Genomic DNA, 26,752 nt, shown 5'->3' with positions numbered 1-26,752 from the left:
TTGACATCATCCTGCCAACCTTTTGTTGTTTCCACTCACAACAAAACAAGTCACACAACCATGGCCCAACGCGGTCGATCAACGTCCCCCAAGCCGCTGACACCAAGCCCTCGTCGTGGAGATGGCGACGTGTCCATGTCGCCGCCACGCAACGGCAACGGCCCCGACCGCGGCGTCGCGAGCGGCAACGGCGCGTCCAACTTTCGTGTCATTGTTGTCTCGGGCCTCAGCAAGAATGTCCACACCGGCCACCTGGAGGAAATCTTTGGCGAGTACGGAAAGGTGACTGGCCTCGACCTGCCCGTTTTCAAAGTTTGTGAGTACCGTTCTGGCCAGCCTGGATGGCTGGTGCCTTGGGCCCGCACCACATGAGCACGGTTGTCACTCAGACTGTCGTATCTTGGAGTGGGCTGCGCGAGGGCAAATGTTCAGCTTGGCTGCTCGCTCGTCGTGCTGGACCTATCGTAGTGCACGTAGTCATGAGTTGAGAGCTGACCGTGTCTTCCTCCAACGCGTCGATTCTCTCGCCCCGTCCGCCCCTTCCTCCACAGCCGGTCTGAACCGTGGCAAGGCGGCAATCGAGTTCGAGAGGCCAGCATCAGCAGAAGAGGCCGTGCGCTGTATGGATGGCGGCATCCTGGACGGCTCTGCCCTCAAGGTTCAAGTGAGTGAAGAGTGCGTTTGTTGAGCAATATTGACGGCCTCAGATCTCCGAGCACCCGCTCCCGGCTCCTCGCCCTCCCACACCACCCCCTCGAGCTCGTTCGCCCGCTCCTCGCCGACGCTCTCGATCGTTCTCGCGGTCACCATCCCCCCGCAGGCGGTCACCTTCTCCTCGTCGCCGCTCGCCATCACCCCGTCGCCGCGGCGGAGGCGGAGGCTACTCCTCCTACCGTCCTCCCCGCTCGCCCTCTCCTCGCCGTAGGGCACCTTCCCCGCGTGGCGGTGGTTTCCGCGATCGCCCCCCACCTGCGTATGGTCCTGGCGCGCGTGGTGGCGGTGGCTACGGTGGTGGGCCGCGTGGTGGTCCGTCGGGCCCTGGCGGCGGCGGCGGTCGTTTCCGCTCGCGTTCTCGGTCGCCCGGTCGTTTCCGTGGTGGACCTTCTGGACCTCGCGGTCCTCCTCGTCGCAGCCCGGACTATGTTCGTGGTGGTCGCAACAGAAGCCGAAGCCCAGCTCGCCGTAATATCTCTCGTAGTCGGAGCCGCAGCCCCGTCCGCCGCCGTCGCTCTCGTTCGGGCACCCGAAGCCGCAGCCCGAGCCCTCGCCGGTCGCGCTCTCGTTCGATTCCGCCCCGCCGTGGTGATGTGAGCCCCAACAAGCGGGGACGTGACCGCAGTGTGAGTATGGGCAGCCGCAGTCGCAGCAGAAGCCCACCAAGGGGTAAGAGCTACTCCCCCCGCAGTCCTAGCCCCCGCCGCTAGAAATGACCACAGTGACGTGGCACGAATGTGCCGAAGTGGCGTCTTGTGCATGTAAGAGTTGGATAGCGCCGGTAGGCGTAGGTAGAGGGGAGAGATGCAAGTTACATGTTCAATGCGAGTGAAGGAGGTGGTTTGTGCGGACTTGGCACGCAACTCCGTCAGATTGTTGAGGAAGCCGAAACCAACATCCTTCGTCATTCTCGGTCGTCAGTTTGTGACTTGATTCATCTTCATTTCCCGCATCACTCTCGACACGATGCCCTCGCTCCTCCAACCGGAGCCACTCAAAATGTACGTACAGGTGCAGACCTAGCTGCGGCATCGCTGACGCGTGACTCTCTTCTCGATCTACTCGATCTACCGCCGACCGACCACCTTCCTCGCCCCTTCAGCCTCGCCATCGGCGCGCCGCTGTCTGCACTCAGCACCCTCGTTCAAAAGGTCACGGCGATCAACAGCAAGCATGGACCATTCGACGCCTGTCTCATCGCCGGCGATCTGTTCAAGGAGGACAGCGATGGCTCCGAGCTCGACGGCGTCAGCTGTGAGTATGGCCTCTGTCTCAAGAGTGCTGACCCCAGTGCCCGTGCCTACCTACTTTACGGTAGGGAAGCATGCCTTCCCGAAGAGCGTCGAGGACAAGCTTGCCTCTACGCCCGAGCTAGCCCCCAACCTCGTCTTTATCGGTAAGCTGCTTGACTTCAATGTATTGAGCTGCAGCTAACACTTTCCAGGGAAGACCGGCGTCTTCACCACGGCCCAAGGCCTCAAGGTCGCTGTCGTTGGAGGAGCCTTCGACGAGGCAGCATTCGACGCAGATGACAATACTGTGAGTTGAGCTGTCAATGCGTCACAACTCACTCACGCTGCAGGACCCCAATTCACCCTTCATCACCAAGACTTCCATCGCCACCCTCCTCGCCAACCCCATCATCTCGCCTGAGGAGCAGACGTCGAGCCTCGAAGCGGCCAAGGAGCAGGCCTCAGCCCTTCCCTCTGCCTTCCATGGCGTCGATGTTCTCCTCACCACTTCGCCACCCCCGTCCCTCAGCTTGTTGTCGCCCTCCTTCCCCGGCCTCGGCTTCCAACTGGCGCCACCAGCCCCACCTCTCCTCGAGGTCGTCAAGAAGACTCGCCCACGCTACCTGTTGTGGGCTGATGGACCTGGATTCTGGGAGCGCGAGCCGTGGGGATGGACTGGACCGAACGGCAAGGAGGAGCGATGGACGAGGGCCATCAAGCTGGGCGCTCTGGGTGCCCCTGCCGCGAGTGGCAAGCCTGCCAGGGTGGGTGTTTCGGTTCGAGTTGCGCTAACCCATGCAGTGGTTCTACGCTACGACCTTACCGCCACAAACACCAACGACCCCGCTTCCAACTCGCCCGACGAACGCCACGCCTAACCCTCTGACGATCTCGTCCAGCAGCAGTGGCAAGCGTGCGGCTCCCGAACACGAGGAAGCTGGTCAGGCGAAGAAGGCTCGAGGAGACGGCCCTCCTCCAGAGGACTACCTCTGCAAAATCTGCCAGGTTCCCGGAGTGAGTACTCTTCTAGGCGAAACCACAGCACTGACCCAATAGCACTGGATCAAAGACTGCCCTCAGAAGGCCGCCCAGGACCCGTCGAAGCCTCCAGCCGGCTATGTGTGCAATATCTGCAAATCTGTAAGCTTTTGACAAGTGAGACAGTATTGACCCAACTCTAGGCGGACCACTTCATCCGCGAGTGTCCCCAGCGCGAAGCTGAGCGGCAGCGGGGGTCGAAACCCCCACCCGCAGGATATGTGTGCCGTGCATGTGGTGCCGAGGGCACTCACTTCATTCGTGATTGCCCCGTCGTCAAGGAGCGGGATCAGGAGCGGTCAAGGAAGAAGGAACTGGGTCCTGAGGAGTGTAAGTGAGAGTGAGAGACGCCTGATGCTGACATGCAGGCTGGTTCTGCCTGAGTAACCCCAAGGTGACGAAGCACCTCATCGTTGCCATCGGCGCCGAGACTTATGTCACTTTGCCCAAGGGACAGCTCATCCCGACGGCAGGAGAGAAGCCTCTCGTCCCAGGTGGCGGGCATGTTTTGGTACGTGGCACCCACTCTTAGTTCAAGCTGCCTACTCACACCACACAGATCATTCCCATCGCACACCACCCCACGCTCCTGTCGATTCCCGCCGCGGATGCCATGAACATCGTGAGCGAGCTCGAGTCATACAAGTCGGCTCTCCGCGCCTGCTACGCCAAGTATGGTGCCGTCCCCGTGGTGTTCGAGGTCGGCCGATTGGCCGGGAAGGGCGGCCATGCCCATGTCCAGATTGTCCCCGTCCCAAAGGAGCTGGCGGACAAGGTTGCGGACGGGTTCATCAAGGCTGGCGAGGCTAGCGGACTGGATTGGGAAGCCGAGCCTGAGCGTGCCCTCGCGCGTGTTGGGCCCACCGGTAACTACTTCAAGGTTGAATGCCCCGATGGCCGCAAGCTGGTTCACCTGCTCAAGGGCAACTTTGACCTGCAATTTGGACGGTAAGTTGTTCCATCTACAATGTGCCATAGCTTACGCAATTCAGCCTGGTGCTCAGCGGCCTGCTTGGCCTGCACCACCGTATCAACTGGAAGGACACGGTGTTGTCCCAGGCCGAGGAGAAGGAGGACGCAGTCAAGTTCAAGAAGGCTCTGCAGCCTTTCCTTCCCCAGTAGTAATGTATGTCGCCGCGTAGCAGACACTGTGTACACAACATGCATATCGCATCCTCCATGCTTGGTCAACTGCTATGCCTACATGTAAATCCCAGAACACCCCAACAGCCCAAACCCTTAGGCCGCCTTTTGGGTCAAGACGCCGAGCTCGGCGAGACGGCGGTCGACGACGCGCTCGACCAGACCAGCGATACGGCTCTCGCTGCCGAGGATGTACTTTCCAACACAGTCGGTCTCAATGTTGACGGGGTCGCCGACCTTCTTATTGGTGAGGGTGAGCTTTGACTGCGAGTGGGCGATGAGCATGATGCCAAACGAGAGCGTGGCGTCGTCGATCTGGGTGAGGGTGAGGCTTGCGCCGTCGACGGTAATGAAGCCCTTCTCGACGACAAACGGCATGAGGTGGGCCGCGTCCTCGGGGAACGCAAACGTGTACCGGATGGACGCTCCATCGGGAACTGCCGCCTTGATGGTAGCGACAGCGTCAACATGGCCCTGGACGACGTGCCCGCCAAAGCGGGTGTGTGCGGCCATTGCACGCTCGCAGTTGACCTTGTCGCCGGCGACAAGGTTGCCGAGGTAGGTGCGGTCGAGCGTCTCGGGGGCGAGGCCGACCTTGAACGAGTCGGCGTCAAACTCGAGCACGGTGAGGCATGCGCCGTTGACGCAGATCGAGTCGCCGATGTGGCAGTCGCCCAGGATCGGGGCGGCGTCGGACAGCGTGATGATGTGCTCGGTCGTCGCGGTCGACGGCTCGACGTGCGAGATGGTCGCGACGTGCTCGACCTGGGGGCGGGGGTTAGTACAGTCCTGGCCGGCTTGGCGCGACTCACAAGGCCAGTGAACATGCTGAGGGTGGTGTTGAGGAAGAGTAAGCGTCCAAGTGGTGAGTGAGATCAAGTCGAGAGAGCGACGGCGATGGGTCGGCCCGACGACATGGATTCTGGTCGACTTATTCAGAGCCGGGCTGCCGGCTGGGACCGATGACATAAGGCAGCAGGCACAGGGCACCTCGCGTGGTCAACTTATCCAGCCACCCCATTTTTACACGTGGTTCTAGAACAGGAAGTACCTAGCAGCGCACAACAGCAAGTAAAGGACGTGAAGCGAGTCGCACGCACGCACGCACGCACACGCAGCAGCAAGCATCGAGCATCAACAGCATCAACGCATCCAGCACGGCCAGTCTCTCGACAAGGTCACAGCGCACAACAGCAGTGGCACCGCGAGCCGATTGGAGACGCCAACAACAAACGCCACGAGCAGCACCATGTCCTACGGCACCCGGACGCGTACCCCGACATCGTCGTCGCGCGGGAATGCGCTGCCAGTGGGATACAAACGTGAGTTGGTTTAGGTTGCGGCTCGCGGATTATTGTCCCAATTCGGCGCAATGGCCACTACCACGCTGCCAACGTCGGGGCTATTGGCATTGGCGCCGCGCGAGGCGGGCGGAGGATGCGAAGGATGCAACAAGACGCACAACATCGACGCCACGCGCCTTTGTTGCCTCCATCCGCCAGCCATCCGTCGCGCCGTAGCCTCGCCTCGCCTCGAATCCGCCCATTCCGTTCCATCAGCATCTGTGTAGTCCTTTGCTAACCACGCAAAACCACTTCCGCCATCGACATCCACCTCCTTGTTTGCCCACGACTTGTCTCGCTTCGACTTCGCCTTTTCAACCTTCTTGCACTTTGCTCCCCATGACAACCTACTATCGACCGGTAGCTCCAGGCGCGCCGTATCAACAATATGCGACCCCGACACGCCAGCCAGGCGCGCTCCCCGCCGGATACCAGCAAGCTCAGCAGGTGTTGATGGCGCAGGCGCAGCAACGGCCAGTCCATCAGCAGCCAGCACCAGCCCCACAACCGCGTCAGGCTGTCTACTACCCAGAGACGTACCCCCCGGGCCCGCTTGGCTTCTTCCTCGCCCCGCCAGGCCAGCGCACCTTTGATCACACGCTCCAGTCGACGCCAGTCACCCAGGGCTTCTTCACGACGTACCCGTCGCGCATGCGAACTGGTGTCACGACACTTGTGCAGCCAGAGACAGTTACTGGTGGTCCCAAGGAGCGCGAGTATTTTCTTGCCGAGCTCGACCGCGAGCTCGCTGGCGCGCGCAGCTCGGGTCAGTCTACCCCACGGATCGAGAGCCCCGCACCGCACCTGTCTCGGAAATCCACGACGACGACACTGTCCGGCCGCCGAGCAGGACGCGTCAACTACGCGGAGAAGGAAGAATCCGAAGAGGAAGAGGAGAGCAGCGAGGAGGAGATCGGCGAGGCCGCCAGCGATCCCGAAGACGACAACTATGGAGAACGGAGACGCCGTCGCGACACGGGGTTGAGCGCCGACCACTTGGCGAGCATGCGCATCGGACGGATCAAGAAGAAGCACTCGGAGCTGGAGCGCGGATGGACATGGCTTGGAGATCGCGTGCCCGCCGAGCGCGTCAAGTCGGAGATTGCGCGGGTGACCAAGCACAAGATTGTGTAAGTGGTGTTGTGGAGCGCTGGCGCTGATAAATGCAGGCCGGAAGAGTTACTCGCGTCCGAGGCCGAACGACCAGAGATGCTCGTGCCGATCACGGTCGACTATGACGTGCCGTCGCCGACTGGGGACCAGACGGGTATCAAGATCAAGGACAGATTCCTGTGGAACGCCAACGAGCCGTTCTACAAGCCCCTCGAGTTTGCGACCGTGTTCTGCGAGGACCTGGGCATCCCGGTTCAGCACGCCGAGACGCTGGCCGAGCTCATCCAGGCGCAGTTGGAGGAGGCGCAGAGCACCGTCGTGATCGACCTTGGAACGGAAGACGCCACGCCTGAGGAGGTCGTGTGGTCTGATGGCGAGGGCGAGAGCATGGAGGTGGATGAGAATGGCGAGGCGACGTTTGCCGAGCCCGATTGTCGCATCGTCATCAACGTGAGTGGGAACAGTAAGAGCATTTTCTGACAGCGTAGCTCGACGTCCAGATCAACACGCACGTCCTTCGCGACCGCATCGAGTGGGACCTGTCATCCAACCTGCCCCCAGCAGAGTTTGCGCGCCACTACTGCGCCGAGCTGGGTCTCACGGGCGAGGCTGTGCCGCTCGTCGCGCACGCCATCCACGAGGAGCTCATGAAGCACAAGCGCGATGCGCTCGAGCTCGACCTGTTTGCGCGTACGCATCCGCAGGAGCAGGCCAAGTGGGAGAAGTCTGGGCCGAGCGGTATCCCTCGCACGACGCACCGCCACGGGCCAAAGGGCCTGGTCGGTGTGTGGCGTGACTGGTGGGAGCGCGACGAGTTCAGCCCTGTGCTTGTCGAGCTCACGACCGAGGAGATGGAGCGCCGCGAGGTGGAGAGAAACCGCGAGGCGCGTCGTATGATGAGGACGCTGGCGACGTCGAAGCGCCGGCGATAGGCATAGGGTGTGGGGCGTCGTATGCGTGGTATATATGCATAGTACGATGTGTTGCAGACTGCGGTGGTGGTGGATGGGTACGGACCGTGGCGGGGGTTGAGCACTTGACTCGGTCGACCCGGGGCTCCGCCAATATTTTGGAAACGCCTTTGCCGCTCACAATGTCAAGTTGTTACAGCACCGCCATCTCCATCATCACTTCTCCATCCCACCACACATGAGCGGCCCGATCCCCACAGCAGTCCCACCACCGCCCGCGCCGGGGTTCCAGGCCAAGGGCGGGCGGAGCAAGTACGCGTCCAACCTCAAGAAATACGGCACGCCGCTGCCGATCCTGCTCCCAACGTCGCCGCTGCACCCTGCGTCCAAGGCCTCCTCGTCGTCGTCGTCGGCCGCGGCCCCCTCGCTGCTGTCTTCCTTCTCGTCATCAACCAGTGCTGGCGCGTCGCGCGCGATTGAAGTCCCAACCTGCATCGGCGTCCTCGACCCCGCGAGCCAGTCGGTCTGGGTCACCAACCCGCGCGACATGGCGACCCTCTTCAACCGCGGCTTCTTTGGCAAGGGCTCCCTCTCGCGCTCAGAGCCGAGCTGGCGCCAGCGCCGCGTCGATATCCTGCGCGGAGGCAACACGCTCGCCGCCGAGCAGGTGCGCGACCAGCGCCGCCGCGAGCGCAAGCAGTTCAAGATTGACCGCGCGGCGGCGATGCTCGAGGCGGCCAAGAAGGCCGAGGCGGTGCTGACAACCGGCGCGCTGCCTGCGACAGAGGCGGCTGACGGCGCAGCGGGTGACGCCGAGGCGAAGGAAGGTGGTGACGTCGACGCCGACGTCGCCGCACCCCCGTCGCCGACCGGCTCGACCCTCTCCCTCGCGACGACAGACTACTCGGCCGCGCTGCCGCCCGGCACGACAACGCTCAATGCCCAGACCTTCCTCGTGCGCCCGGCGCGGCCCGACGCGAACCGTAACCGCGGCAACAAGCGGGGGTTCAAGCGGCGTCCCCCGCCGGCGCCGGGGTCGGCACCACCGGCCCCCCGGCCACCGCCCCCGCCCCCCGCCGAGTCGAGCGACTCTGAGCCGTCAGACGACGAGGCCGCGCTCGCTGTTGAAGAGTTTGAGCACCTTCAGCTCAGCTTTGAGGAGGCGTGGTTCTTGGCCTCTGCGCTGGGCGTGCTCAAGATCCTCGACCCTGCTACGGTGAGCTGAGGTGTCGTCGTCGGAGCTAGCTCACACCGCAGGACACCTACATTCCCCCCACCGCCGTCCTCCCCCTCCTCCTCTCGCCGCCTAACCCGGCACTCTCCCTCGCGCCCCCCGCAGCGCTGTACCCCGACGACCCGCTGCTCGTCTCGTACGCCTGCTACCACCACTACCGCTCCCTCGGGTGGGTGGTCCGCTCGGGCATCAAGTTCTGCGTCGACTGGCTGCTGTACCGCCGCGGACCCGTCTTCTCCCACTCGGCCTTCTCACTCCTCATGGTCCCCGTGTACATGGACGACGGGGACCGCGCCGCCAGCCCATACGCTGAGACTGATTGGTACACTGAGCGCATGAGCTGGAAGTGGATGAACACGATCATGCGTGTCAACTCTTTGGTCATGAAGGTGGGTGTTTGTAAAGAAGGGAGGTGGCTGACGGCTCAGACCGTGATCATCACCTACATCACCATCCCGTCCATTGCGTCGTTCCCCGCGAGGATGCGCTTGCCGTCGGGCGGCCTCGACCCCCGCAAGCTTGACATGAAGACGTTGATGGGCATGTACAGTGTGCGCGAGGTGTCTCTGGTGAGTCGGCCGCGGCGTGCAATAGCTGACAACATAAGACCCGCTTCGGACCAGCACGAAGGCGCGACTAGCCTTCTCATGGCATATTAGAAAACTTCCTATGCTATCTCATGTGCTATAGACCCGGATATATGACTCTACTGGCTAAGGGGTTTGACGACGAGTAGGGGCTCGACCTGGATTGGTTAGCAGATGCCGTTCTGTAGTTACCACACGACTCACAACTGCCACAAACAGAGGTCGTAGTGCCTCAATGTTTGGCGTCTCTGGAGGTGGGAGCAAAACGTGTGTCCGCTTCGGCTTGCGGTGTCGCTTGACCTTGACAGGTGGCGGGTGAGGCTTGGTGTCCTTGGGAGGCGGCGGTGGGGGCGTGTCGCTACCACCACTGCCCGTGCGAGTCTTGGTAGAGTTGCGGATCAGGTCGAGAGAGGTGCGGAGCGAGCCAGAGCTCCTCCTCTTGCTCAGGTTCTGGTCCTCGGGCGGTGCCAAGGTTGCAGAGCTCCTTCTGCTACTGTTGGCGTCGCCTGGAGGAGACAGCGTAACCCGGCCGAGCTTCTGGCTGAGATTGTCGTCAACAGCGCCGAGCGAGGAAGGTCCACGAGGTGGCCGCTTGATCACCGACGCTGACTGAATGGAGCTGGCCTCGCTCGCCGTGTCATCAATGGTGTCGTCGTCCTCGTCGTCTTCATCCCAATTCTCCTCTTCCTCCTCCATGGCAATCTCTCCTGCCGATCCCACAGTGCTCTCGGCAAGGCTGAGACTCTGCAGCACCGAATTGACGAGTGCTGCCTCCTCGGCAGACTGCTGGTCCCCGGCGCCTCCACCTTGGAACCGGCGGCGAATCTTCTCCTCGTGCGCCACCTTGAGCTTGTAGTGGTACTGAGCGACCTCGTCGACTTCCTTGAGGATAGCAACTCGCTCAGGGCCGCTGTGAGGGAGGAGCACTTCGAGGTCCAACTGTTGTGGGAGGCCCTTCTGAGCATACGAGAGGAATAACTCGATCCAGCTCATGAGGGCGTCAAACAGACCTTGACCCTTGGAGTGGACATTGTGCACGAATGAGTAGAACGACTGCTCGTGGCGCTGCACCAGGTCGATAAAGGTTTGGACAGTACGCTGGGGGTCCTCGGCCGAAACTGCACAGTGTAAGCACACGAGTCTACGACGCCATACTCACGCTCTTCCACCTGGTCAACTGTCTTGATCATGTCGTTGATGAACGCCTGCAGGTCGCCCAGAGAGTCGGCAATGCTGGCTGCCTTGTAAACAGTGGCAAGGGGCGAGTAGAAGATGGTGATGATGTCCTTGAGCAGCTCGGCGGTCACGCCCTGGCATGTCAGCAAGCAAATGACCCATAGTCCTCACCTCGAAGATCAAGGCAACAAGCGCCTCCTTCTCCTTCTTTCTCATCATGAGCTTCATAAGAATGTTGAGGTCCTCGAACAGCCATGCGTCGTCATTGTCTGGGCCCTCGTCGTCGTCCGAGTCGCTGAGGTCCGCCTGCCACGATTTATATTCCTTGTAGGCCTTTGACGCGCGCGCAACGCGCTGGATCTGAGGGCGAGACAAGATTGGGGTTTCTGCCGATCGCAGAATGACGACGAGAAGCTCCGTGTTCTCGGCGACTGGGAGAGTCAGCTGATGTGTGGGCTCACACACTCACCAGCATCCTGTCGGTAGATTTCCTGAATGTCGAAAGGCGCCGAAACATACTGCTCAATCTTCTCGCACAGGACAGGATCGTCAATCTTGTCCTGAACCGCCTGAATGTCTTCTGCGAGGTATCGCACGTCTTCAGTCAAGGACTGTGAGAACATCCTGAGAGGTTAGCAGTGGCTCAGCAGCGCGAGGCCTACTTTTGAAGCAGGCTCTGACCGCCGAAAGGCCTTGCCAAGAAGAGATCGAGCACTCCGCGGATCATTGCCATGGGGTTGGAGATCCTGAGAATGCCCTTGAGGACAAAGTATGGCATGATGCCGTGGAGTCGCTTGAGCGACGTCAATGATTCCGACGCAGTGTCTGACGCGACGTAGATCTGGAAGATGGTGGCAGCGAGGCTGGGGTCAGCTGGTCCAGAAGACAAGGTACTCACGAGATTCGGCCCCACTCAAGCACGCTCTTCTCTGCTGGTGGCAGGTCCTCGACAAGCTCGACGCGTCTGACGACTTCAAACACGCTCTTCAAACCTCCCTCCTTCGTGAGGACATCACCCTTAAACTGGGCCAGGCCCTCGCGAAGTGCCTCAACTCGTCGCTCAGCCTCCTCGCGGAACCGCCTTCGACCCTCCTCACGCACAGCGTCCGCCTCGAGGCGTCGCTGAATGTCTGCTGCCTCAGGTGGGGTCAGAACGGTAGGGCTGGATAGAAGGAAAGAACGCATGATCGGCGCGTTGGCGATTTCAGGCATGGCGAGGATCGACTGGATGTAGGCGCGGAGAGTGAGACGGTTCTTCTCTCTTGAGAGTGGAGCGGCTGGGATCGGGGCATCGGGGAGAGCCTGAGACGTGCCATCTGTTCTGCTGGGCGTGCTGGTACCAGAAGGCATTGGGCTGCTACCGTAGATGACGCGCAGGGGGTTGTAGGCGGAGTAGTACGATTGAACGGCCTGGGGAGGCGGAGGGGCGGCCGACGACTTGTCCTTGGGTGGCGGGTTGGGCAAGAGTGCGTCCGGGAACAGGACGCGCAGCTCCTCGGCAAGTCGACGAAAGTCACCATATCGGCGAGACACGAACACGTCGTGATGGCCGGTTCGTTGCGTGCGGATGATAAATTCCTGGGCGTTGTCAGATGAATCAAGGTTGCCACTACCCACCTCGTGACTCTTGCTGCGCATCCGGCCTTTCTCAGAGACTACGCGGACTCCAACGACATTGACGTCAAAGGTGAAGGTCTCCTGGTGCGCGTGCTTCTCGGCCCACTTGCGTTTTCGTGCTGCCTGCGCCTCTTCGATGCGACGAAGCTCGCTCTGGCCGATACGCACCACTTCCTCGCCGGAGGTGAGCTTGACGCCGACGCCAATCATGAGGCCGAGGTGCTTTTCGACCTTGTTCCACATCTTGCGCCTGTCCTCGGCCTCCTTCTTCTCGTCCTTGGTCATTAGGCTCTCGGCGATCTCCTGGTCCTCCTGGGTAAGCGTGCTGTGTGCCGCTACGCCCGTTGTGGCCAGGAAGCTCGACAGGAAGGGCTGAACCTTTTGTGACCAGAACGATGGGGGCGCGGTGGCGAGGAAAGGGAAGGGCAGCAAGAACTGGTGAAACATGTAGCGCAGGAATGGCAGATCGATTCCACCTTCAAGGCCAGTGCCGCCAGCCTGGCCCACACGTGCCACCACATCCTGCTTGGCCGACTCTGGAATCACAAAGGGCGATCCCAGGAGGCCGAGGGCATTTGCGCCAAGAATGGGGTCGGTGATCAGGCCGAGCTCATGCGCAATCTGCTGATTGACGAGCGTCTTCTTGAGGTAATGGGCGCGGAGGGGCGTGAGGATTGTTGGTGGTGTGAGGTCACTGCTGGGGAGGGTCGTGTGGAATGGGTTGAGATGCGCAGCCGTCGTCTTGGGCACGGGGGGCCGGACCCGCTTTGGCGCTGTCGACGCGTCGTTTGCCCCAGCCTCGTCGCCCGTGCCCTCGACACCGTTGCCGCCATCCAAGTGCTCGACCTCGTCGTCTGCAGGCGGTGGCGGGGGAGCTGTGACTGGGCCGCTTGGCGGGGAGGGCGGGGACGTGTACTGTTGTGACGAATCGAACGCGTCGATCAAGGCCACATCGGCCTCCTCTTTTGGAGGAGGGGGTAGGGGTCGCTCTGGACGATTCTTGGGCTTGCGCGCCTCGTATGCTACGTTTGGTGTAGCCATCGTGAGTCGCGAGAAAGTTGAAGCTGGGTGGTGAAGATGATGATGATGGTTCTGAAACGTTGAAATACAAAGGCCGGAAGTTTAGGACGGGCTTGGTCTGCTTGCTTGTGGGTTGGGATTGCGGTGCTGGGCGGCAATGACTTGATCGTGATACTTTGCTGCCCAAAGCGCGTCGACCGCGTCGTGCAAGGCGTTGGAGGCGATGTCTGGGGTGAAGAGTTCTCGATGCAAGCTCGTCGTCCTGGCTTGCTCGTCGATGGGGAGCGATGATGATGCGGCTGGCCGAGTGGAGATGGAGACCGAGGCCGCCGGGATGGGTGGGATGGGGCTTCGTCGCTGGCGTCACTTGGCAGTCGTCTGTAATGGCGGGCAGTGCAGCCCATACTTGGCTCATCGTCGACGTCATTTTCCGGGCCGCCGCCCGCCGTGTCGCCACCTAAACGCGAACCCACTTTCAAATGCTGATTACATGACAGAGACGAGACGGCGGCGAGGCAATGCAATGCATCGCATTTGGGCCAGTCATGAGCTCCAGCTGCTACTGACTGCTACAAGCGACAAGCGTAACTACATGCCTCCCCTCCCTTGCCTCTCGGCGACGACTGGCGTGTGCCCATGGTCCATGGCATGGGCTTATCTGGACGAGCTGGACAGACTAGTAATCGGTCTGGGCGGATGGGCAGGCGACAACCCACCCACGCCCACTGGCCGCCATCCAGACAGCCAAGGACCGCCTTTGGGCCGTCTGGCCACACAACCACACACGTCCTTGCTACGCAGGCCATCGGGCCGATTCACGACCGAGGCTTTGTATACGTACAATAACAAACACATTCATTCTACGTTCTACATTAAAGTGGGCTTGGTGGAATGGTATACTGGTTACAACGAACTACACATTGCGGGGTGTGTCGATGAGGTGGAATGATGGGTTCGAGGTCGAGAATGGAGTGGGGTGGGGGGTGAGCCCGATGCCTTCGGGCCCTCTAAAACACCATTGTCCCTGGGTGAACAACCTCGTGCGACGACAACCGTCGACGCACGCTCAGCTGCTAGCAATCTTGCTGGCAACGGTACGCTCCCGCTCAAGGCGTTCCTTGTTCGCCTGGAACGCGGCATCACGGCAGGCCTGCATGCCGGAGCTGGCGTAATCGTCAGCCAAACAGGTTCTTCAATCACCGCGTCAGAACTCACCAGTTATGTGTCTCGGGGGTGCGGTGAGCACTGCAGTAGACCTTGCTGCAGTGGGGGCAGTCGCCAGCAATCTTGAGCGCAGCCGAGGGGCACTGGGTCGGGTTCGCAGTCATGGCCGGCTTGGCGTCTGCGCCATCGGTGGTGGGCGCGGCGTCCGCCGTGGGCGACACGGGGATGTTGTAGATGACACGGAACTGGCAGCGCTTCTTGGCAGGCCTGTGAATGGGGCGGTCACAAGGGGTGAGGAAGGCGGCGAGATATCGAGTGCGTGTGCGGGTAGGGAAGTGATGGGGATGTGTACGCGAGCCGGTTGGAACGGGGAGGGGGAAGCGGCGTCAGCACTGGTTTCTACACGGGGGCGATGGTATGCAAGGAGGGAGAGGGGATGAGCACGCTGCAGCCTGCATTGAGGTCGCCGGCGATGTGGCTGTTGCCACCATGGTTTGGCAAGCATGGGAGTGAATGGGTGGGTTGGTCACACGAGGGGGGGTGTCCCCCCCAACCGACTGGTGGCTCGGCGTGACAGGTTTGTGTTTGTGGGTTGTGTGGTGCCGTGTTGCCACCAGTGTGCGGCGAGGGAGTGTGTTTTGAAGGACTTACATTGTGTGTGGATGTGTTGGGGGGTTGTGGTGGGTGGTGTGTTGGTGGTGGTGGTAGAGGAAGGAACGAGGAGGGAGTTGGAGTAGCAGAGAGTAAAGTGTGAGTGTTGTTATAGGAAATAGATATGGGTAACACGGGGGGGTTGATGGGATGACTGGGTCGGGTGGGTGGATGGATGCGTGCTGAGTCAAGTGGTGGATGGATGGATAAGGGGGTAGAACGGGGCGACGACGAGTCGAACCAGGCAGAGTGTTCTAGGGGGGTGCGGGGGCAGGCAGGCAAGCCAGGCAGGCGGTGGGTGCTAAGCGGGTCGGTGGGCGGCGCAGGCTCAGGCAACGGGTCGGCGGCGGCGCCGGGTGCTGGGCTGGCTGGCCAGGGCAGGGCTAGGGGGGAGGGTGGTAGATTTGATGGCTTGGCTGGCCACACTACCAGTCGTGGGATGGACGGTCTTAAGCGGGGCGGCCGCGTGCGCGCACTTGTTCGCGTTCAAAAGGGTGATAAGGCGGCGGGCGGTGAATTATCGGGTTGCGAGGGGGTGCAGCAGTAGTACAGTAGTAGTACCAAGTGATCAAGCCAACCGGGAAGCAAGGCCACAGGGTGTCGTTTAATGTAGTCGTGGGTCGCGCGCAGTTGCTGCAGCACTGCACTGCCCTCTCTGTCTCTCCTCGATGCAGATTTACAGGGCCACACAAGGTTTATGCACGCAAGTGGGTGGGGTGTTCGGCTTCGGTGTTGGAATGAAATCGGAATGTCTGCAAGAGGCGTGCGTACAATGATGCAAGCGGTGATGGTTGGGCGTGTGGGTGTGCGACTGTGTGCGTGCTGGGCTGGGCTGGCTGAGTGGAGTGGAGCCGCGGCGGCTGGCAGAGGGAGTACGGGGGCTGTCTGACGGCGTGATGGATGCAAGGGGAACGCAACAGACATACGAAGGCTTGCGTGACCCCCCACCACCACCACACCGACCGAGGCGACACAACCATCCACGGCACCCACCAACCAAACGAGGCAAGAGGGGACCAGCACATGCAGCATGACCTCGCAGGTGGGGGTGGATAGTGGCCTTTGTGGCCTCTGCCCCCCTTCCCGTCAGTCCCTTGTCAGTCGCCGTCGCCACACCACGAATGTCGCTCTTTGGGAAGCGGCTGATTCGTTGGCAGCATTCGGCTTGGGTCACCTCGTCCTCGGCTGACTGCCTCGCTCAAGTCAGGTCAGGTTCGGGTCGGGCCCACCGAGCCGGCAGTGTGCGGCCTGGCTGCGGGGCTTGGCTGCTGCTGCATCTGGGCAATGCACTGGTTGCGTTGCGGCCGTTAGGTAGCAGCAGCGTGTGCCTGCGTACAAGGTGTCTAAACGCCATGCCGTGCATGCCGTGTATGCCGTTCTGTGCCGTCGTCGTCTGAGCGGTACGGGTTGCGCCTAATTCGGCCCCCTGGTCCCACCTCTTCACGCATTCGTCAGCGCCCGCCCGAGTCGGTGAGGTCGGTGCGTGCGTGCGTGTGTGGGTGCGTATGGGTGCTGCTCTGTTGCCGCCGCCGCCGCCGCCACCGAGTTGCCCACCCCGGCCTGCCCAGCTTGCCCAAGTCTGCTCCCATTCCCAAATCCGACCAACCAGGTACCCAGCTACCCAGCTAGCACCTAGCTGGCGACCAGAGGCGGGAAGTGCATCATCCTCCAAGCAGCCACATCCCATTCTCTCGGGTCCACTTGTCTCGATCACTTTTGATTACATAAGACAATCAGGCACGGACCTCCACGCACCTCCACGTCCAGTGTCCACGCTGCTCGGCTGGCTGCTGACTGACGACGGACGGCCTGACGCGACGCTGCTGCTTGCTGGCGGGGTTGACTTTCCAAAGTCAATAGCAACAACAACAACATCTTCATAGTCTCGGCCAACAACATGCACTTCACCACCCTAGTGGCACTGGTCACCGCACCCCTGCTGGTGGCAGCGGGCATGTACCGCGAGCCAGCCATCGAGCTCGACGCAAAGACCTTCAAGAAAGTCATGGCCAAAGAGCACGCGTCGGTAAGTGTACCTGGTAACGCGCCTCGCCCGCCCGCGCCCACGTTCATTCGAGCGATGCTAATGAAGCGATTAGTTGGTGGCTTTCGTTGCCCCTTGGTACGTTGTCACAAGATGACGAGCACGTTCTTGCACTAACAGCCTCCTAGGTGTGGACACTGCAAGAATCTCGCGCCCGAATACACCGCCGCCGCTGCCTCTCTGTCCCCCCTCATCCCCTTCTACTACGTCGACTGTGACCAGGCTCAGAACAAGGGGCTGTGCGGAGAGCTCGGCATCCAAGGATTCCCGACCATCAAGGTATTCCCCCGCGCGAACAAGAGTGCCCCGCGCGACTACAATGGTCAACGTCAGCGGGGTGACCTGATCGAGTACGCAAAGCTTCTGATCCCCGATCGCGTCCGCAAACTCCGGGCCACCGCCGACGACGTCGATTCGGTTCTGGACAAGTTCCTGGTCGAGGTGGGTTTCGGCGGGCGAATGCATTCCGCGGCACTTGGCTGATAGATCGACACTGCAGAAGCCGGCGCTGCCCCATGCTCTGCTAATCCACCCCTCGGCGCCGTCGATTCCATTCCTGTGGAAGGTGCTCGCGGCCCGCCTCCAGAGCCAGGTGAGACAAGAGGCGGTGTGGCGCGTCGCAACTGGGCTGACGACAACAAGGCCGTTCTCGGTTACATCCGAGACACTCCCAAGCACAGCGTCTTGTCTGCTGTTGATGTGTACGACGCGAACGACTCGGGTGACACTGCCCGTGTCGTCTTCTGGGAGGCTGGAGAGACTGGCAAGACCAAGGTGGTCCAGTACGATGGTGGGTGTGGACCGGGCGCGCTGAACTGACCACAGGCGCCCTAAAGTTCAACGCACTTCTCGAGTGGCTGGAGTCGGTCGTTGACGGCAATGCCCCACCAGCTCAGGAGAAGCCCAAGGAGAGCAAGAAGGCAAAGAAGTCGGACAAGTCTGAGGAGGCTGAGAAGTCTGAGGACAGCGAGCCCGCCAAGGCCTCAGCCGACGCTGCCGCCGAAGCCGAGGCTGAGAAGGAGCGCCGCGCCAAGCGCCAGGCCAAGCTCGATGAGGCCGAGCGCCGCGACCAGGCGCGCCGGGCCAAGCTCGCAGCGAAGAAGGCTGCCGAGGCTGCGGCTGCTGACGAGGGCACTCCCGTCGAGGAGGCGCCTCCTGCCGAGCCCGAGGATGTCACTGGCAAGGAGGAGGAGCAGCTTGTTGTTCCCGTCGAGGAACCCGAGACTGTCAGCAAGAAGACAGCTTCTACTGAGGACGTCGAGGGCACGCCGGTTGACGCCGCCGCTGCCGAGCCGGAGGAGGCCGCCGAGGACGAGGAGCGCTCGGTCCACGACGAGCTTTAAGGCCGTCATCCCCATACTCATGTAGCCAACGTGCATGTTTCCATTACTACACAGTCTTTCCCATCATATGCATGACGTGCGTTGCGGACGGACAGCGGCTCCGGGATGAAACGCGGTCGACGCTACTACTGAAGCCGAGTCGAATCTCACCCCAGCAAGGCTCCGCCACAACCACGTGACACGTTCACCCACCACCTGCAACCTCGTCCAATTCGAGTCCAACTGAAATGTCTGCGGCTTTGATCTCGTCGAGGACATCTTGCATCGGGCTCTATAGACCAGCTACTCTACACCACCTAGACACTTAAAAGCGACGCGGAAGTATGGTGAGTGACGGGGGCGCTTGCTGACACTTGCCCAATGCATACTCACACCCCCGCAGCCGACTATCAGCGTCGACAAGGCGGACCTCTACCGCCGCCTGGAGCGCGAGTACAGTGAGTTGTCTTGTACCAGTCTGGCGCACGCAGCTCCGCTCACACCCGCAGCCACCAAGGAGTTTGACGAGCTCTGTTTCGACTTTGGCATCGAGCTGGACGAGGACGTGGGTTTGTTCGAGCGCGGGCGGGGCTCGGCGCGCGCACGGTGCCGCCGGTGTAGCTTGCTGACGCGACACAGACGACCGAGGAGGTCGAGGCCGCGCGCAAGGCCGGCCAGGAGACGGCTGCCCCTCAGCTCAAGATTGAGATCCCTGCCAACCGGTAGGTCGTTGTGGTGTACCCTCTGCATCCCTCGCTGACGCTGCCCAGCTACGACCTGCTCTGCATCGAGGGCCTCGCCCGCGCGCTCCGCGTTTTCCTCGAGAAGGAGGCGCCGCCGGCGTACACGCTCGCTCAGCCCGCCCAGCTGATCGAGGCCTACGTCGAGCCCTCGACCTCCCCCCTCCGCCCCCTCTTCGCCGGCGCCGTCCTCCGCCTCGCTCGCCCCCTCAACCAGCTCGAGTACGAGTCCTTCATCGACCTCCAGGACAAGCTCCACCAGAACCTCTGTCGCCAGCGCCGCTTTGTCGCCATCGGCACGCACGACCTGGACACGATCGAGGGCCCGTTCCGGTGGGTACTGTGGGCGAGGGACTAGTCCCCGCGCCCTCGGCGGCAGTCAAACTAACACCCCCCAGCTACCAGTGCAAGGACCCCCACCAGATCAAGTTCGCGCCGCTCAACAAGGACACGGTCTACACTGCTGCTGAGATGATGCCCCTCTACGACCAGGACAGGCATCTGAGCAAGTACCTGCACATCATCCGTGACGCACCCGGATACCCCATCATCTACGACAAGCAGGACCGCGTTCTGTCCATGCCGCCCATCATCAACTCGCAGCGTAGGTGCCGCCGTGTGGTTGGGTGAACTACTGCTGACCTCATCTCCAGACTCCAAGATCATCCCTGGCAAGACCAAGAACATCTTCATCGACACCACTGCCACCGACCAGACCAAGCTCGACATTGTCATCATGATGGTCGCCACCATGTTCTCCGAGTACTGCAAGGTGCCCTTCCAGGTTGAGCCCGTCAAGGTCCACCTCCCCGACGGCAAGACCATCATCACCCCCAGCGTCGCGCCCCGCAAGACGACTGCCTCGCACTCGTACATCAACGCCGCCACCGGCCTCGACCTCACGCGCGAGCAGCAGGCCAAGCTCTTGACCCGCATGTCGCTCTCGGCTCGTCCCTCGGCCACCGACGCCGATGTCCTCGACGTCGACGTGCCCTGCACCCGCCCTGACATTCTCCACGAGTGTGACATTATGGAGGACCTGGCCATTGCTTACGGCTACAACAACCTCCCCACTGCCCTTCCCCGGACGTCGACGGTCGGAAAGCCCCTCCCCATCAACAAGCTCGGTGACATCCTCCGCAAGGAGTGTGCCCAGGCTGGCTGGACCGAGGCGCTCCCCTACATTCTCTGCTCGCACGACGAGAACTTTGGCTGGCTTAACCGCAAGGACCCTGGCAACTACGCCATCTCGCTCGCCAACCCCAAGTCGGTCGAGTTCCAGGTTGTCCGAACGTCGCTCATCCCCGGTCTCCTCAAGACTGTCCGTGAGAACAAGGCTCTGCCCCTGCCCCTCAAGGTCTTCGAGGTGTCGGACGTTGCCATCCAGAACCCCAAGCAGGAGCGTGGTTCTGAAAACTTCCGCAACCTCGGTGCCGTCTACCTCGACCGCAAGGCCGGCTTCGAGGTTGTCCACGGTCTTCTGGACCGCATCATGCAGATCCTCGCCGTTCCCTTCATCGAGCGGGCAGAGAGCGAGGCCGCGTACGGCTACTACATTGCCGAGGCCGAGGACGAGACCTACCTCCCCGGCCGTGCCGCCAACGTCTTCTACCGCCCCAAGCCTGACGCCGCACCCGCCAAGGCCGAGGGCGGCGTGCTCAACACTGTTGCTGGCGCCCTCAAGGCGGCCCTCCCCGGCGCGTCTCGCGACATCAAGCTCGGCTCGCTGGGTATCCTCCACCCATCTGTTCTGGGCAAGTTTGAGCTCACCCGCCCGGCCTCGGTGCTCGAGCTCAACGTCGAGCCCTTGTTGTAAACTATGCGATCGGGTTAGAGAGATGCAGCGTAGATTGGGAGGTGTCGTGGGGGGTGACGTGGGTATTAATAGGACGGCGGGGGGGCGGCATGGAGCGGCAAGTTGATCATCGCGTCGCGTCGTCGCGTCCGCCGCAGCGCCGTGTTGGCCGACGTGTGCTGATATGACTGATCGTACTGATTCAATGTGCAGCGGCAAACGTTATCTCGTTGACACTCCGTTTCGTCTACATCTTGTAACATTGCCGCGACGTTGCTTGACTCGGCGTCTAACGCAGGCAGCAGCTCAGTCCTCTATGCACAACCTGCAACCGCCTCACCTTCCTTCGTTGTCACACGTTCATCTTCATCCTTTTGCTGCTACAAACGACTGCTACGCTACAAACCCAACTAGGTCGCCTAGTTGAACTGGCCCGACTGGGCGAGCGCCTGCTCAGCCTGCTGCTGGGCGGCGCGCTTGGCCTTCTCGCGGTCGAGGGCGTTGAGGCCCTTGGTCTCGATGAGCTTGTCGACCTCGGCGCCGGCAAAGGCGGCGATGAGCTCCTTGGCGAGCTGGTGCTGCGGGGGGGTGTTAGGGGCTGTAACTGAGCGCAACAACAGCACCACTCACGTTGGGGGGCGCACCGTCGCGGGCCTGCTTCTGCTCGTACGCGCGGGCAGCGGCAAAGGCAGCGGCGCCGCTGGCGTGGGTGTCAGCGGTAGTCTGGTGGCTAGAGGGGACGCCGACGCCGACGCCAACTCACCCGATGAGCTCGTGCGAGAGGTGGCCCTGGTGGTCGGGGTTGCTGGGGTCGGCGTTGAGGGTCTGGTTGACCTGGTTCTCGTTGAAGAAGTCGAGGAGGCCTGGATGGGTTAGTGCGTGAGGTGAGATGGTGGTGAGAGCCTGGGAAGGAAGTGGGTGGCACCGACGGAGGTGACAACCCAGCGCGGTGCGTGCGACGAGGCACGACGACAACCACGACTACTCACCCATTGTTGTTGTTGTTTGTTTTGGTGTAGAGTTGGGTTGAGGAAGAGTTGAGAGTGGATGGATGGGAACAACAACAAGCAGGCCTCCTTTTATGGGCACGTCAGAGGCAGTCCAGCGAGCACGAAGGGGCCCGTCAATGACCTGGCGGCATGGCGTGCCAGGTGGGCGGGCGTCTCGTACTGTTGGATGCTGCTGCTGCCGAGTGCACACACTCGCGTCGCGGAAGCGGGCATGGCCACCATCTGCTGTTGCTGGCTGGCTAGCTGGCTGGCTGGCTGGCGGAAGCTAAGGTTATGACGACACGAGGCGTAACGAGTGCCTCTGACTCGGTCCCGTTTTAGCAACACGGGGCACAAAGGGGGGTGCTTTCATGTGCCCAACCGAACGCTGCCCGTCTGCCGTGCGCCGTCTGCAACAGACTGACTGCCAAGGGCACGTCGGCATGCCCTTGTGCCCCCCCTGTTCTACGCCGTAGTCGACATCTAGTCGACGTCTCAAAGGGGCAGCCGGCAGCCGGCAGCACGCAGCGCCCATATGATTCCTTGGATGTGGTCGTCGAGCTCGGCTCAGTGTGATCGGCCACTCGACTCAGGACGCAGCTGTCCCTGTCGTACACTGCATTGCCCAGTTTCATGTCGCCTGATGATTGCTGCTGGTGATGTAGACAGCTGCGAGTCGCCGCCCATATGACTGCTGCTGGCTTCTCGCGACACGAGCACCCAGTACTTGCTTTGCGACACGCCAGCACGTCAATGGGCACCCTCAGCGCAACACGCACTTCCAACGGTACGACGCCATGCCTCACCACCAGGGCTTGGCTGCGCGCCTGGAAGCTATGGACGTGGCGGTGCTGGTTGGGCTGGCTGGCTCGTTGCGGCTCGTCGCCGGGGCAGATCTTGCGCTGCTGAGCGACCTGTCAGTGTGTCAATTGGCGGTTGCCCCTTCAAACGGCACCGCGACTGTCATTCGAGACGCCTGCTGCAATGAATCTAATTATGGAAGTGATTCAGGGCCACCACCCAAACGACAAAGAAGCGAGTCTTAATATCCCACGGTAGTCAAGTGTTATGCTTTCCCACGGTCACCTAGATTTACAAATACCCGTCAGTAACGCCGAGGATGGCAGAAACTATTTTACTCCCGTCGACCAGATTTCGCGTTCTTGGAGTGCAGGCGACCACTGGCGGCAGCAGCTCGTCGCCTGCCCCCTCCCTGCGTCGCGCAGTGTGCCCTTGGTGTTCAACTTGTCCATCAGTGCTTCATTCCACTCGTCAAGAAAACATCATCAAAAATGTGTGTACAGCCACAACGGGGACCACGACCGCCGCGACGGACGACGACAGCACGCACGCCGAGCGCAGACTACCCGACGCGATGAGAACTAGAAATGGTTGGAGCGAAAGGAAGGATCCTCGGAGTCGTGCTGGCCCGCCGCCGCAGCAGGCCAGTGGTAACGTCCCCTTCTCTTGCATTGAACAGCGCTGACCATCGCAGGGGTAAGGCAAGTATTATGGGCGTCGAGAGTGCCGCGGGCACGTAAGGATCAGTAGCTGACGGAAGGTCCTCTGACCTGGTCTGGCTCCCGATCGTTAACAGGGTACTCCCTCTTTGTGAGTTGCTGCAACCCAGCAGTCGATGGCCATGCCTCTGACACTTGCCACAGCGGTAAGCGTCACTCGAAGTCGCACACCCTCTGCCGCCGCTGCGGCAACCGCTCGTTCCACAAGCAGAAGCACAGTAAGTTTTGAGGCCGAGGTCGACGGGAGGCAATGGTGTCGACGGAGCGACTGGACATGGTGGTGGACGAGGTCGACATGCCAAGCCGGAGCGAGGACTTGGGCGGCAAGACGAGCGCACACTGCACGAAAGCACTTTCGAGAACTTCGATTCAGCTTGCGCTTTGGAGGAAGGTTTTCACAACCTTTGGCGTCTGAGCAGAACTTCGCCCATTCCGGCCAACGTCTACCTCAACACCCACCGCCGAACCAACACCACCGCCGAACCAACACCACCTCCTGTCGACCGCTAGTACGGCACACCCCACTAACGTCCCCAGCCTGTGCTCAGTGTGGTTACCCCGCCGCCAAGCTCCGCTCGTTCGAGTGGGGCCAGAAGGCCAAGCGCAGAAAGACCACCGGCACTGGCCGTGCCGCCCACCTCAAGTCGGTCAACCGTCGCTTCAAGAACGGTTTCCGTGAGGGCACCTCGGCCAAGCCCAAGGCTGCCGCCGCCTCGGCTTAAGCTCGTTGTCATGTGATAGGGGCTCCCGGGCATGCAGTTTGATGTATCATTCATCGCATAATAGCTAGTTGCGTTGCAGTCACACGTTGTTTCTCAACTAACAGGCACTTGAAACTCGACTGCACTACCTGCTTTACTCTATGTGTCCAGCGGCAGCTACATCATCCCCGCCGCAATCTCTACTGGGTACATGTGTGTGGTTTATGGGAGGTACTGGGACTTGACGCGAAGCGCCCCTTGGCCCCCGTTCTCCGTGTATTGCCTGATGTATCTTAAGAAGAGCTTCTTGTTCTCCTCAGTGTTGATCTGGATCTGCTTGGTGAAGGCCGCAATGGCAGAGGGCATAGGGATGTTGGACAGGTCCTTCTGGGACAGGAGCCACTTGAGAACCTTGTCGGCTTCGATCATGCCGGGGAACGGCACGACCTCGGGCACTGGCGTCGACGACCCGCCGCGGTTCTTCTTCTTCTTTGGCGCAGAGCTTCCAGCACCGTCCGTTCCAGGCGCACCTGGCGATGCGCTGTCCTCGGCAGACTTGCGCTTCGACGGGGCTGAAGAACCGGGCGTGCTGGTGGGTGTGTCACGCAACGGTGACTCGGACGTGGCCTTGCGCTTGGCAGACTTGGACTTGGGTTTGGGCGCGCCGGCGGCACCGGGAGTGCCTTCACGAGCAGCCTGCGAAGGCGCAGGCGAGCCACTGCGAGCGAGGGACGACGACACACCAGGCGAGTTGGCACGGCCGTTGGGTAACGGGCTGCCACTGCGTCCGCCTTCGGGAGAGGAGCCCCGAGCAAGAGGCGACCCGGCTCTGCTGCGCCGAGGGCTGGCACCACGAGACGCGGCACGCTTCGCCAAGTAGGCAGCTCCGGATCCAGAGGGGACAGAGCCGGCGCGGTCGGGCGTGGGAGGCTGGAGGCGACGGCTGGGCGATCCAGACGAACGCTCGCGTTCTCCTGGAGCACGCGAGCCCGCCCTCGACCCAGCACGACTCGGGCGCTCGGCCGATCCAGGAGCCTTGTCCTTGTCCTTTTCCTTTTCCTTCTCGGCTTCGCTATCGCTGTCGTCATCCTGAACCGTAAGCCACAAACACTCAAAGAAGAGAGACTCACCGACTCGTCCGTGCTCTCATACAAGTCCTCGTCCTCACCATGCGCACGCTTGCGCATCATCTTCCTCAGACGCTTGCCCTCGGACGTCAACTTGTCGCCAAACAAGTCGTCGTCGTCATCATCCCCATCAATCTGGGGACGGTCGCCAACATTGGCGTTTGCCCAACGGTACTCCTGCTTTTGACGCTCCTATGATCTGCGTCAATAACGATTGCCACGGGCCACCTCGCCTAACCCACCTCCTGCAGCTTCTTCTCCTCGTCCTCCTCCTTGTTGTGGTAGAAGGTGTTGCTGTCTTCGTCATCCTGGAACTCCTCGTTGACATCAAAGTCAAGTTCCTCGTCTGCAGTTCCCTCGAGGCCACGGCCAATGTTGCGGCGCTCGCGGACGTAGTCGTCGTCGAAACGCTCGCGCTTGACAGGAGCACGAGGAATGGTGCCCTTGTTGCTCATAATGTTCCACTCGAGACGCTGTGCGCGGTCCTCGAGCCGGCGCATGTCCTCAGCCTTGACAGGAGCCGGCGAACCCGAGGGACCCGCGCCCTCCTGTCGCTGACCCCATCGGTCGTGGATTTTGTACTTGGTCTGCATCTCGTACTGCCCTGTTAGTTGAGCCGCAGCCAGTTCACTCACGTATTTGTTGGCCTGGTCGGCATCCATGATCTTGAATGGGCGCTCGGGCTCAAACTGATACTCCCTTCCGAGCGGGACCATTGTAAAGTTCGCATTCTGTCCGTCGTTGACGAGAAGCACGGTGGGTAGCGTCAAGCCGTCGCGCATGCGGCCCACCCAGTGCTCAGGTAGAGCCGGCTTGTCCCCCGACGGATTCTTTGCTTCCAAGACCCAAGGGTGCGCCTCCTCGCGACGGAGTTTGATAACCTCGACGTCTTGATGGAACACCTCCTTGATGTTGCGCTTGCCGCGGCGCTTGCCAGACTGGCCTGGGGCTGTGCCAACAAGCGACATGTCCATTTCGTTCCTCTTCTCAACGACCGGCTTGCCGTCTTCGTCGAGAACGGGCTTGCCCTGGTCGTCGTACACGTAGCGGCCAATGATCTTGCCCTCTGCGTCGGTAGCAAACTGAGGAGGCTGCTTGGGACCAGGCTGCTTGCGGTTCATAAGAATGGGAGCGGGAATCTTGGACGGGTCAACGTCGCGCGTCGAGTTGAGTCGCATAAAGTTGTAGCGCAGACCAGAGCCTGGCTCGGCCGAGTAGATCGGGATGGCGGTGATGTTTGGATTGGCCTCATCCTTGACTTCTGCCTTGACAGCGTCAGTCTTGGGTGGGCCAGCAGGACGTCCCGGCGGCGCGCCAGGACGAGGGGGTGGTGGCCGACGAGGGGCTGAAGGTCCAGCAGCAGTCGCAGACCCGGCAGGAGGCTTCGGTGTGCGGGATGCACCTGGCCTGGTCTTCTTCTTGAGGAAGAAGGCTGGGTCGACCATGTCTGGAGCTCCTCGTTGGCCAAGGAGAAGTGTAATGAACACGACTAGAGAGAGACGAGAGGATGCGTTCAAGTCGACCTCGATGGTGGTGGTTGTGGGTGGCCAAACGCATTGTGGTGGTGGAAT

General features: G+C 61.3%; 11 protein-coding genes across 11 annotated transcripts; 6 read left to right on the top strand and 5 right to left on the bottom strand.

Moving 5' to 3' along the window:
* Positions 1-12: 12 nt before the first annotated feature.
* On the top strand, positions 13-4,149 carry mug161 (CWF19-like protein). The gene is made up of 14 exons (XM_062775749.1): positions 13-316; positions 552-664; positions 708-1,340; positions 1,587-1,630; positions 1,817-1,968; positions 2,033-2,110; positions 2,159-2,253; positions 2,297-2,710; positions 2,748-2,960; positions 3,003-3,086; positions 3,128-3,314; positions 3,353-3,495; positions 3,544-3,932; positions 3,977-4,149. Exons 1-14 carry the CDS (start codon positions 61-63, stop codon positions 4,104-4,106), a joined length of 2,931 nt encoding a protein of 976 aa, XP_062631733.1. The 5' UTR covers positions 13-60; the 3' UTR covers positions 4,107-4,149.
* On the bottom strand, positions 4,129-5,023 carry rib5 (Riboflavin synthase). Its single transcript, XM_062775748.1, has 2 exons — positions 4,940-5,023; positions 4,129-4,892 (listed from the first exon to the last, which is right to left on the bottom strand). Exons 1-2 carry the CDS (start codon positions 4,952-4,954, stop codon positions 4,224-4,226), a joined length of 684 nt encoding a protein of 227 aa, XP_062631732.1. The 5' UTR covers positions 4,955-5,023; the 3' UTR covers positions 4,129-4,223.
* Positions 5,024-5,547: 524 nt separating this feature from the next.
* On the top strand, positions 5,548-7,564 carry sfh1 (Chromatin structure-remodeling complex subunit sfh1). Its single transcript, XM_062775747.1, has 3 exons — positions 5,548-6,600; positions 6,640-7,033; positions 7,072-7,564. Exons 1-3 carry the CDS (start codon positions 5,810-5,812, stop codon positions 7,513-7,515), a joined length of 1,629 nt encoding a protein of 542 aa, XP_062631731.1. The 5' UTR covers positions 5,548-5,809; the 3' UTR covers positions 7,516-7,564.
* A 168-nt stretch (positions 7,565-7,732) lies between these two features.
* tsp-2 (putative tRNA-splicing endonuclease subunit tsp-2) lies at positions 7,733-9,368 on the top strand (the record flags this gene model as incomplete). The annotated part of the gene is made up of 4 exons (XM_062775746.1): positions 7,733-8,710; positions 8,752-9,117; positions 9,157-9,297; positions 9,336-9,368. 4 exons carry the CDS (start codon positions 7,733-7,735, stop codon positions 9,366-9,368), a joined length of 1,518 nt encoding a protein of 505 aa, XP_062631730.1.
* SPCC1450.12 (PX domain-containing protein) lies at positions 8,470-13,485 on the bottom strand. The gene is made up of 10 exons (XM_062775745.1): positions 12,109-13,485; positions 11,390-12,069; positions 11,154-11,354; positions 10,961-11,115; positions 10,663-10,922; positions 10,475-10,625; positions 9,520-10,433; positions 9,333-9,473; positions 8,752-9,294; positions 8,470-8,710 (listed from the first exon to the last, which is right to left on the bottom strand). The coding sequence occupies exons 1-8, from the start codon at positions 13,147-13,149 to the stop codon at positions 9,435-9,437; spliced, it is 3,441 nt and encodes a 1,146-aa protein (XP_062631729.1). The 5' UTR covers positions 13,150-13,485; the 3' UTR covers positions 8,470-8,710; positions 8,752-9,294; positions 9,333-9,434.
* Positions 13,486-13,956: 471 nt separating this feature from the next.
* TMC1 (AN1-type zinc finger protein TMC1) lies at positions 13,957-15,666 on the bottom strand. Its single transcript, XM_062775744.1, has 3 exons — positions 14,944-15,666; positions 14,344-14,559; positions 13,957-14,291 (listed from the first exon to the last, which is right to left on the bottom strand). Coding segments are annotated over exons 1-3 (315 nt in total). The 5' UTR covers positions 14,946-15,666; the 3' UTR covers positions 13,957-14,194.
* Positions 15,667-16,803: 1,137 nt separating this feature from the next.
* SPAC13F5.05 (Thioredoxin domain-containing protein, mitochondrial) lies at positions 16,804-18,418 on the top strand. The gene is made up of 6 exons (XM_062775743.1): positions 16,804-16,969; positions 17,043-17,065; positions 17,116-17,428; positions 17,487-17,579; positions 17,630-17,777; positions 17,813-18,418. Exons 1-6 carry the CDS (start codon positions 16,841-16,843, stop codon positions 18,328-18,330), a joined length of 1,224 nt encoding a protein of 407 aa, XP_062631727.1. The 5' UTR covers positions 16,804-16,840; the 3' UTR covers positions 18,331-18,418.
* A 162-nt stretch (positions 18,419-18,580) lies between these two features.
* On the top strand, positions 18,581-20,890 carry FRS1 (Phenylalanine--tRNA ligase beta subunit). The gene is made up of 7 exons (XM_062775742.1): positions 18,581-18,656; positions 18,713-18,767; positions 18,819-18,874; positions 18,949-19,031; positions 19,080-19,382; positions 19,448-19,653; positions 19,703-20,890. Exons 1-7 carry the CDS (start codon positions 18,654-18,656, stop codon positions 20,863-20,865), a joined length of 1,869 nt encoding a protein of 622 aa, XP_062631726.1. The 5' UTR covers positions 18,581-18,653; the 3' UTR covers positions 20,866-20,890.
* A 373-nt stretch (positions 20,891-21,263) lies between these two features.
* LOC62_07G009195 (uncharacterized protein) lies at positions 21,264-21,947 on the bottom strand (the record flags this gene model as incomplete). Its single annotated transcript, XM_062775741.1, has 4 exons — positions 21,834-21,947; positions 21,608-21,707; positions 21,475-21,544; positions 21,264-21,422 (listed from the first exon to the last, which is right to left on the bottom strand). Exons 1-4 carry the CDS (start codon positions 21,835-21,837, stop codon positions 21,264-21,266), a joined length of 333 nt encoding a protein of 110 aa, XP_062631725.1. The 5' UTR covers positions 21,838-21,947.
* A 639-nt stretch (positions 21,948-22,586) lies between these two features.
* On the top strand, positions 22,587-24,138 carry RpL37a (putative 60S ribosomal protein L37-A; the record flags this gene model as incomplete). Its single annotated transcript, XM_062775740.1, has 5 exons — positions 22,587-22,620; positions 23,329-23,330; positions 23,431-23,444; positions 23,498-23,571; positions 23,891-24,138. The coding sequence occupies 5 exons, from the start codon at positions 22,587-22,589 to the stop codon at positions 24,073-24,075; spliced, it is 309 nt and encodes a 102-aa protein (XP_062631724.1). The 3' UTR covers positions 24,076-24,138.
* On the bottom strand, positions 24,128-26,676 carry TFG1 (Transcription initiation factor IIF subunit alpha). The gene is made up of 4 exons (XM_062775739.1): positions 25,817-26,676; positions 25,424-25,780; positions 25,185-25,373; positions 24,128-25,143 (listed from the first exon to the last, which is right to left on the bottom strand). The coding sequence occupies exons 1-4, from the start codon at positions 26,624-26,626 to the stop codon at positions 24,277-24,279; spliced, it is 2,223 nt and encodes a 740-aa protein (XP_062631723.1). The 5' UTR covers positions 26,627-26,676; the 3' UTR covers positions 24,128-24,276.
* Positions 26,677-26,752: the final 76 nt, after the last annotated feature.

Source organism: Vanrija pseudolonga, chromosome 7 (genome assembly GCF_020906515.1).
Source record: "Vanrija pseudolonga chromosome 7, complete sequence".
Taxonomy (NCBI): domain Eukaryota; kingdom Fungi; phylum Basidiomycota; class Tremellomycetes; order Trichosporonales; family Trichosporonaceae; genus Vanrija; species Vanrija pseudolonga.
The sequence above is the reverse complement of the archived record's forward strand: the minus strand, read 5'-3'. Positions and strand labels throughout refer to the sequence as shown.

Excerpts from the sequence above, each read along its gene's own strand:
- FRS1 (XM_062775742.1), top strand. Across the intron at positions 18,875-18,948 it reads GCATCGAGCTGGACGAGGAC|ACGACCGAGGAGGTCGAGGC; the intron begins GTGGGTTTGTTC and ends GACGCGACACAG. Across the intron at positions 19,032-19,079 it reads ATTGAGATCCCTGCCAACCG|CTACGACCTGCTCTGCATCG; the intron begins GTAGGTCGTTGT and ends GACGCTGCCCAG.
- SPAC13F5.05 (XM_062775743.1), top strand. The coding sequence starts at position 16,841 with ATGCACTTCACCACCCTAGTGGCACTGGTCACCGCACCCCTGCTGGTG. Across the intron at positions 16,970-17,042 it reads TGGCCAAAGAGCACGCGTCG|TTGGTGGCTTTCGTTGCCCC; the intron begins GTAAGTGTACCT and ends TGAAGCGATTAG. Across the intron at positions 17,066-17,115 it reads GTGGCTTTCGTTGCCCCTTG|GTGTGGACACTGCAAGAATC; the intron begins GTACGTTGTCAC and ends ACAGCCTCCTAG.
- TFG1 (XM_062775739.1), bottom strand. The coding sequence starts at position 26,626 with ATGGTCGACCCAGCCTTCTTCCTCAAGAAGAAGACCAGGCCAGGTGCA. Across the intron at positions 25,374-25,423 it reads AGGAGAAGAAGCTGCAGGAG|GAGCGTCAAAAGCAGGAGTA; the intron begins GTGGGTTAGGCG and ends CGCAGATCATAG. Across the intron at positions 25,144-25,184 it reads ATGAGAGCACGGACGAGTCG|GATGACGACAGCGATAGCGA; the intron begins GTGAGTCTCTCT and ends CTTACGGTTCAG.
- mug161 (XM_062775749.1), top strand. The coding sequence starts at position 61 with ATGGCCCAACGCGGTCGATCAACGTCCCCCAAGCCGCTGACACCAAGC. Across the intron at positions 1,969-2,032 it reads CGAGCTCGACGGCGTCAGCT|GGAAGCATGCCTTCCCGAAG; the intron begins GTGAGTATGGCC and ends ACTTTACGGTAG. Across the intron at positions 2,254-2,296 it reads TCGACGCAGATGACAATACT|GACCCCAATTCACCCTTCAT; the intron begins GTGAGTTGAGCT and ends CTCACGCTGCAG.
- sfh1 (XM_062775747.1), top strand. The coding sequence starts at position 5,810 with ATGACAACCTACTATCGACCGGTAGCTCCAGGCGCGCCGTATCAACAA. Across the intron at positions 6,601-6,639 it reads GTGACCAAGCACAAGATTGT|GCCGGAAGAGTTACTCGCGT; the intron begins GTAAGTGGTGTT and ends TGATAAATGCAG. Across the intron at positions 7,034-7,071 it reads ATTGTCGCATCGTCATCAAC|CTCGACGTCCAGATCAACAC; the intron begins GTGAGTGGGAAC and ends CTGACAGCGTAG.
- TMC1 (XM_062775744.1), bottom strand. Across the intron at positions 14,292-14,343 it reads ACCCCCGAGACACATAACTG|CTCCGGCATGCAGGCCTGCC; the intron begins GTGAGTTCTGAC and ends CGATTACGCCAG.
- SPCC1450.12 (XM_062775745.1), bottom strand. The coding sequence starts at position 13,149 with ATGGCTACACCAAACGTAGCATACGAGGCGCGCAAGCCCAAGAATCGT. Across the intron at positions 12,070-12,108 it reads TGCGCAGCAAGAGTCACGAG|GAATTTATCATCCGCACGCA; the intron begins GTGGGTAGTGGC and ends GACAACGCCCAG. Across the intron at positions 10,923-10,960 it reads AATCTACCGACAGGATGCTG|TCGCCGAGAACACGGAGCTT; the intron begins GTGAGTGTGTGA and ends TGACTCTCCCAG.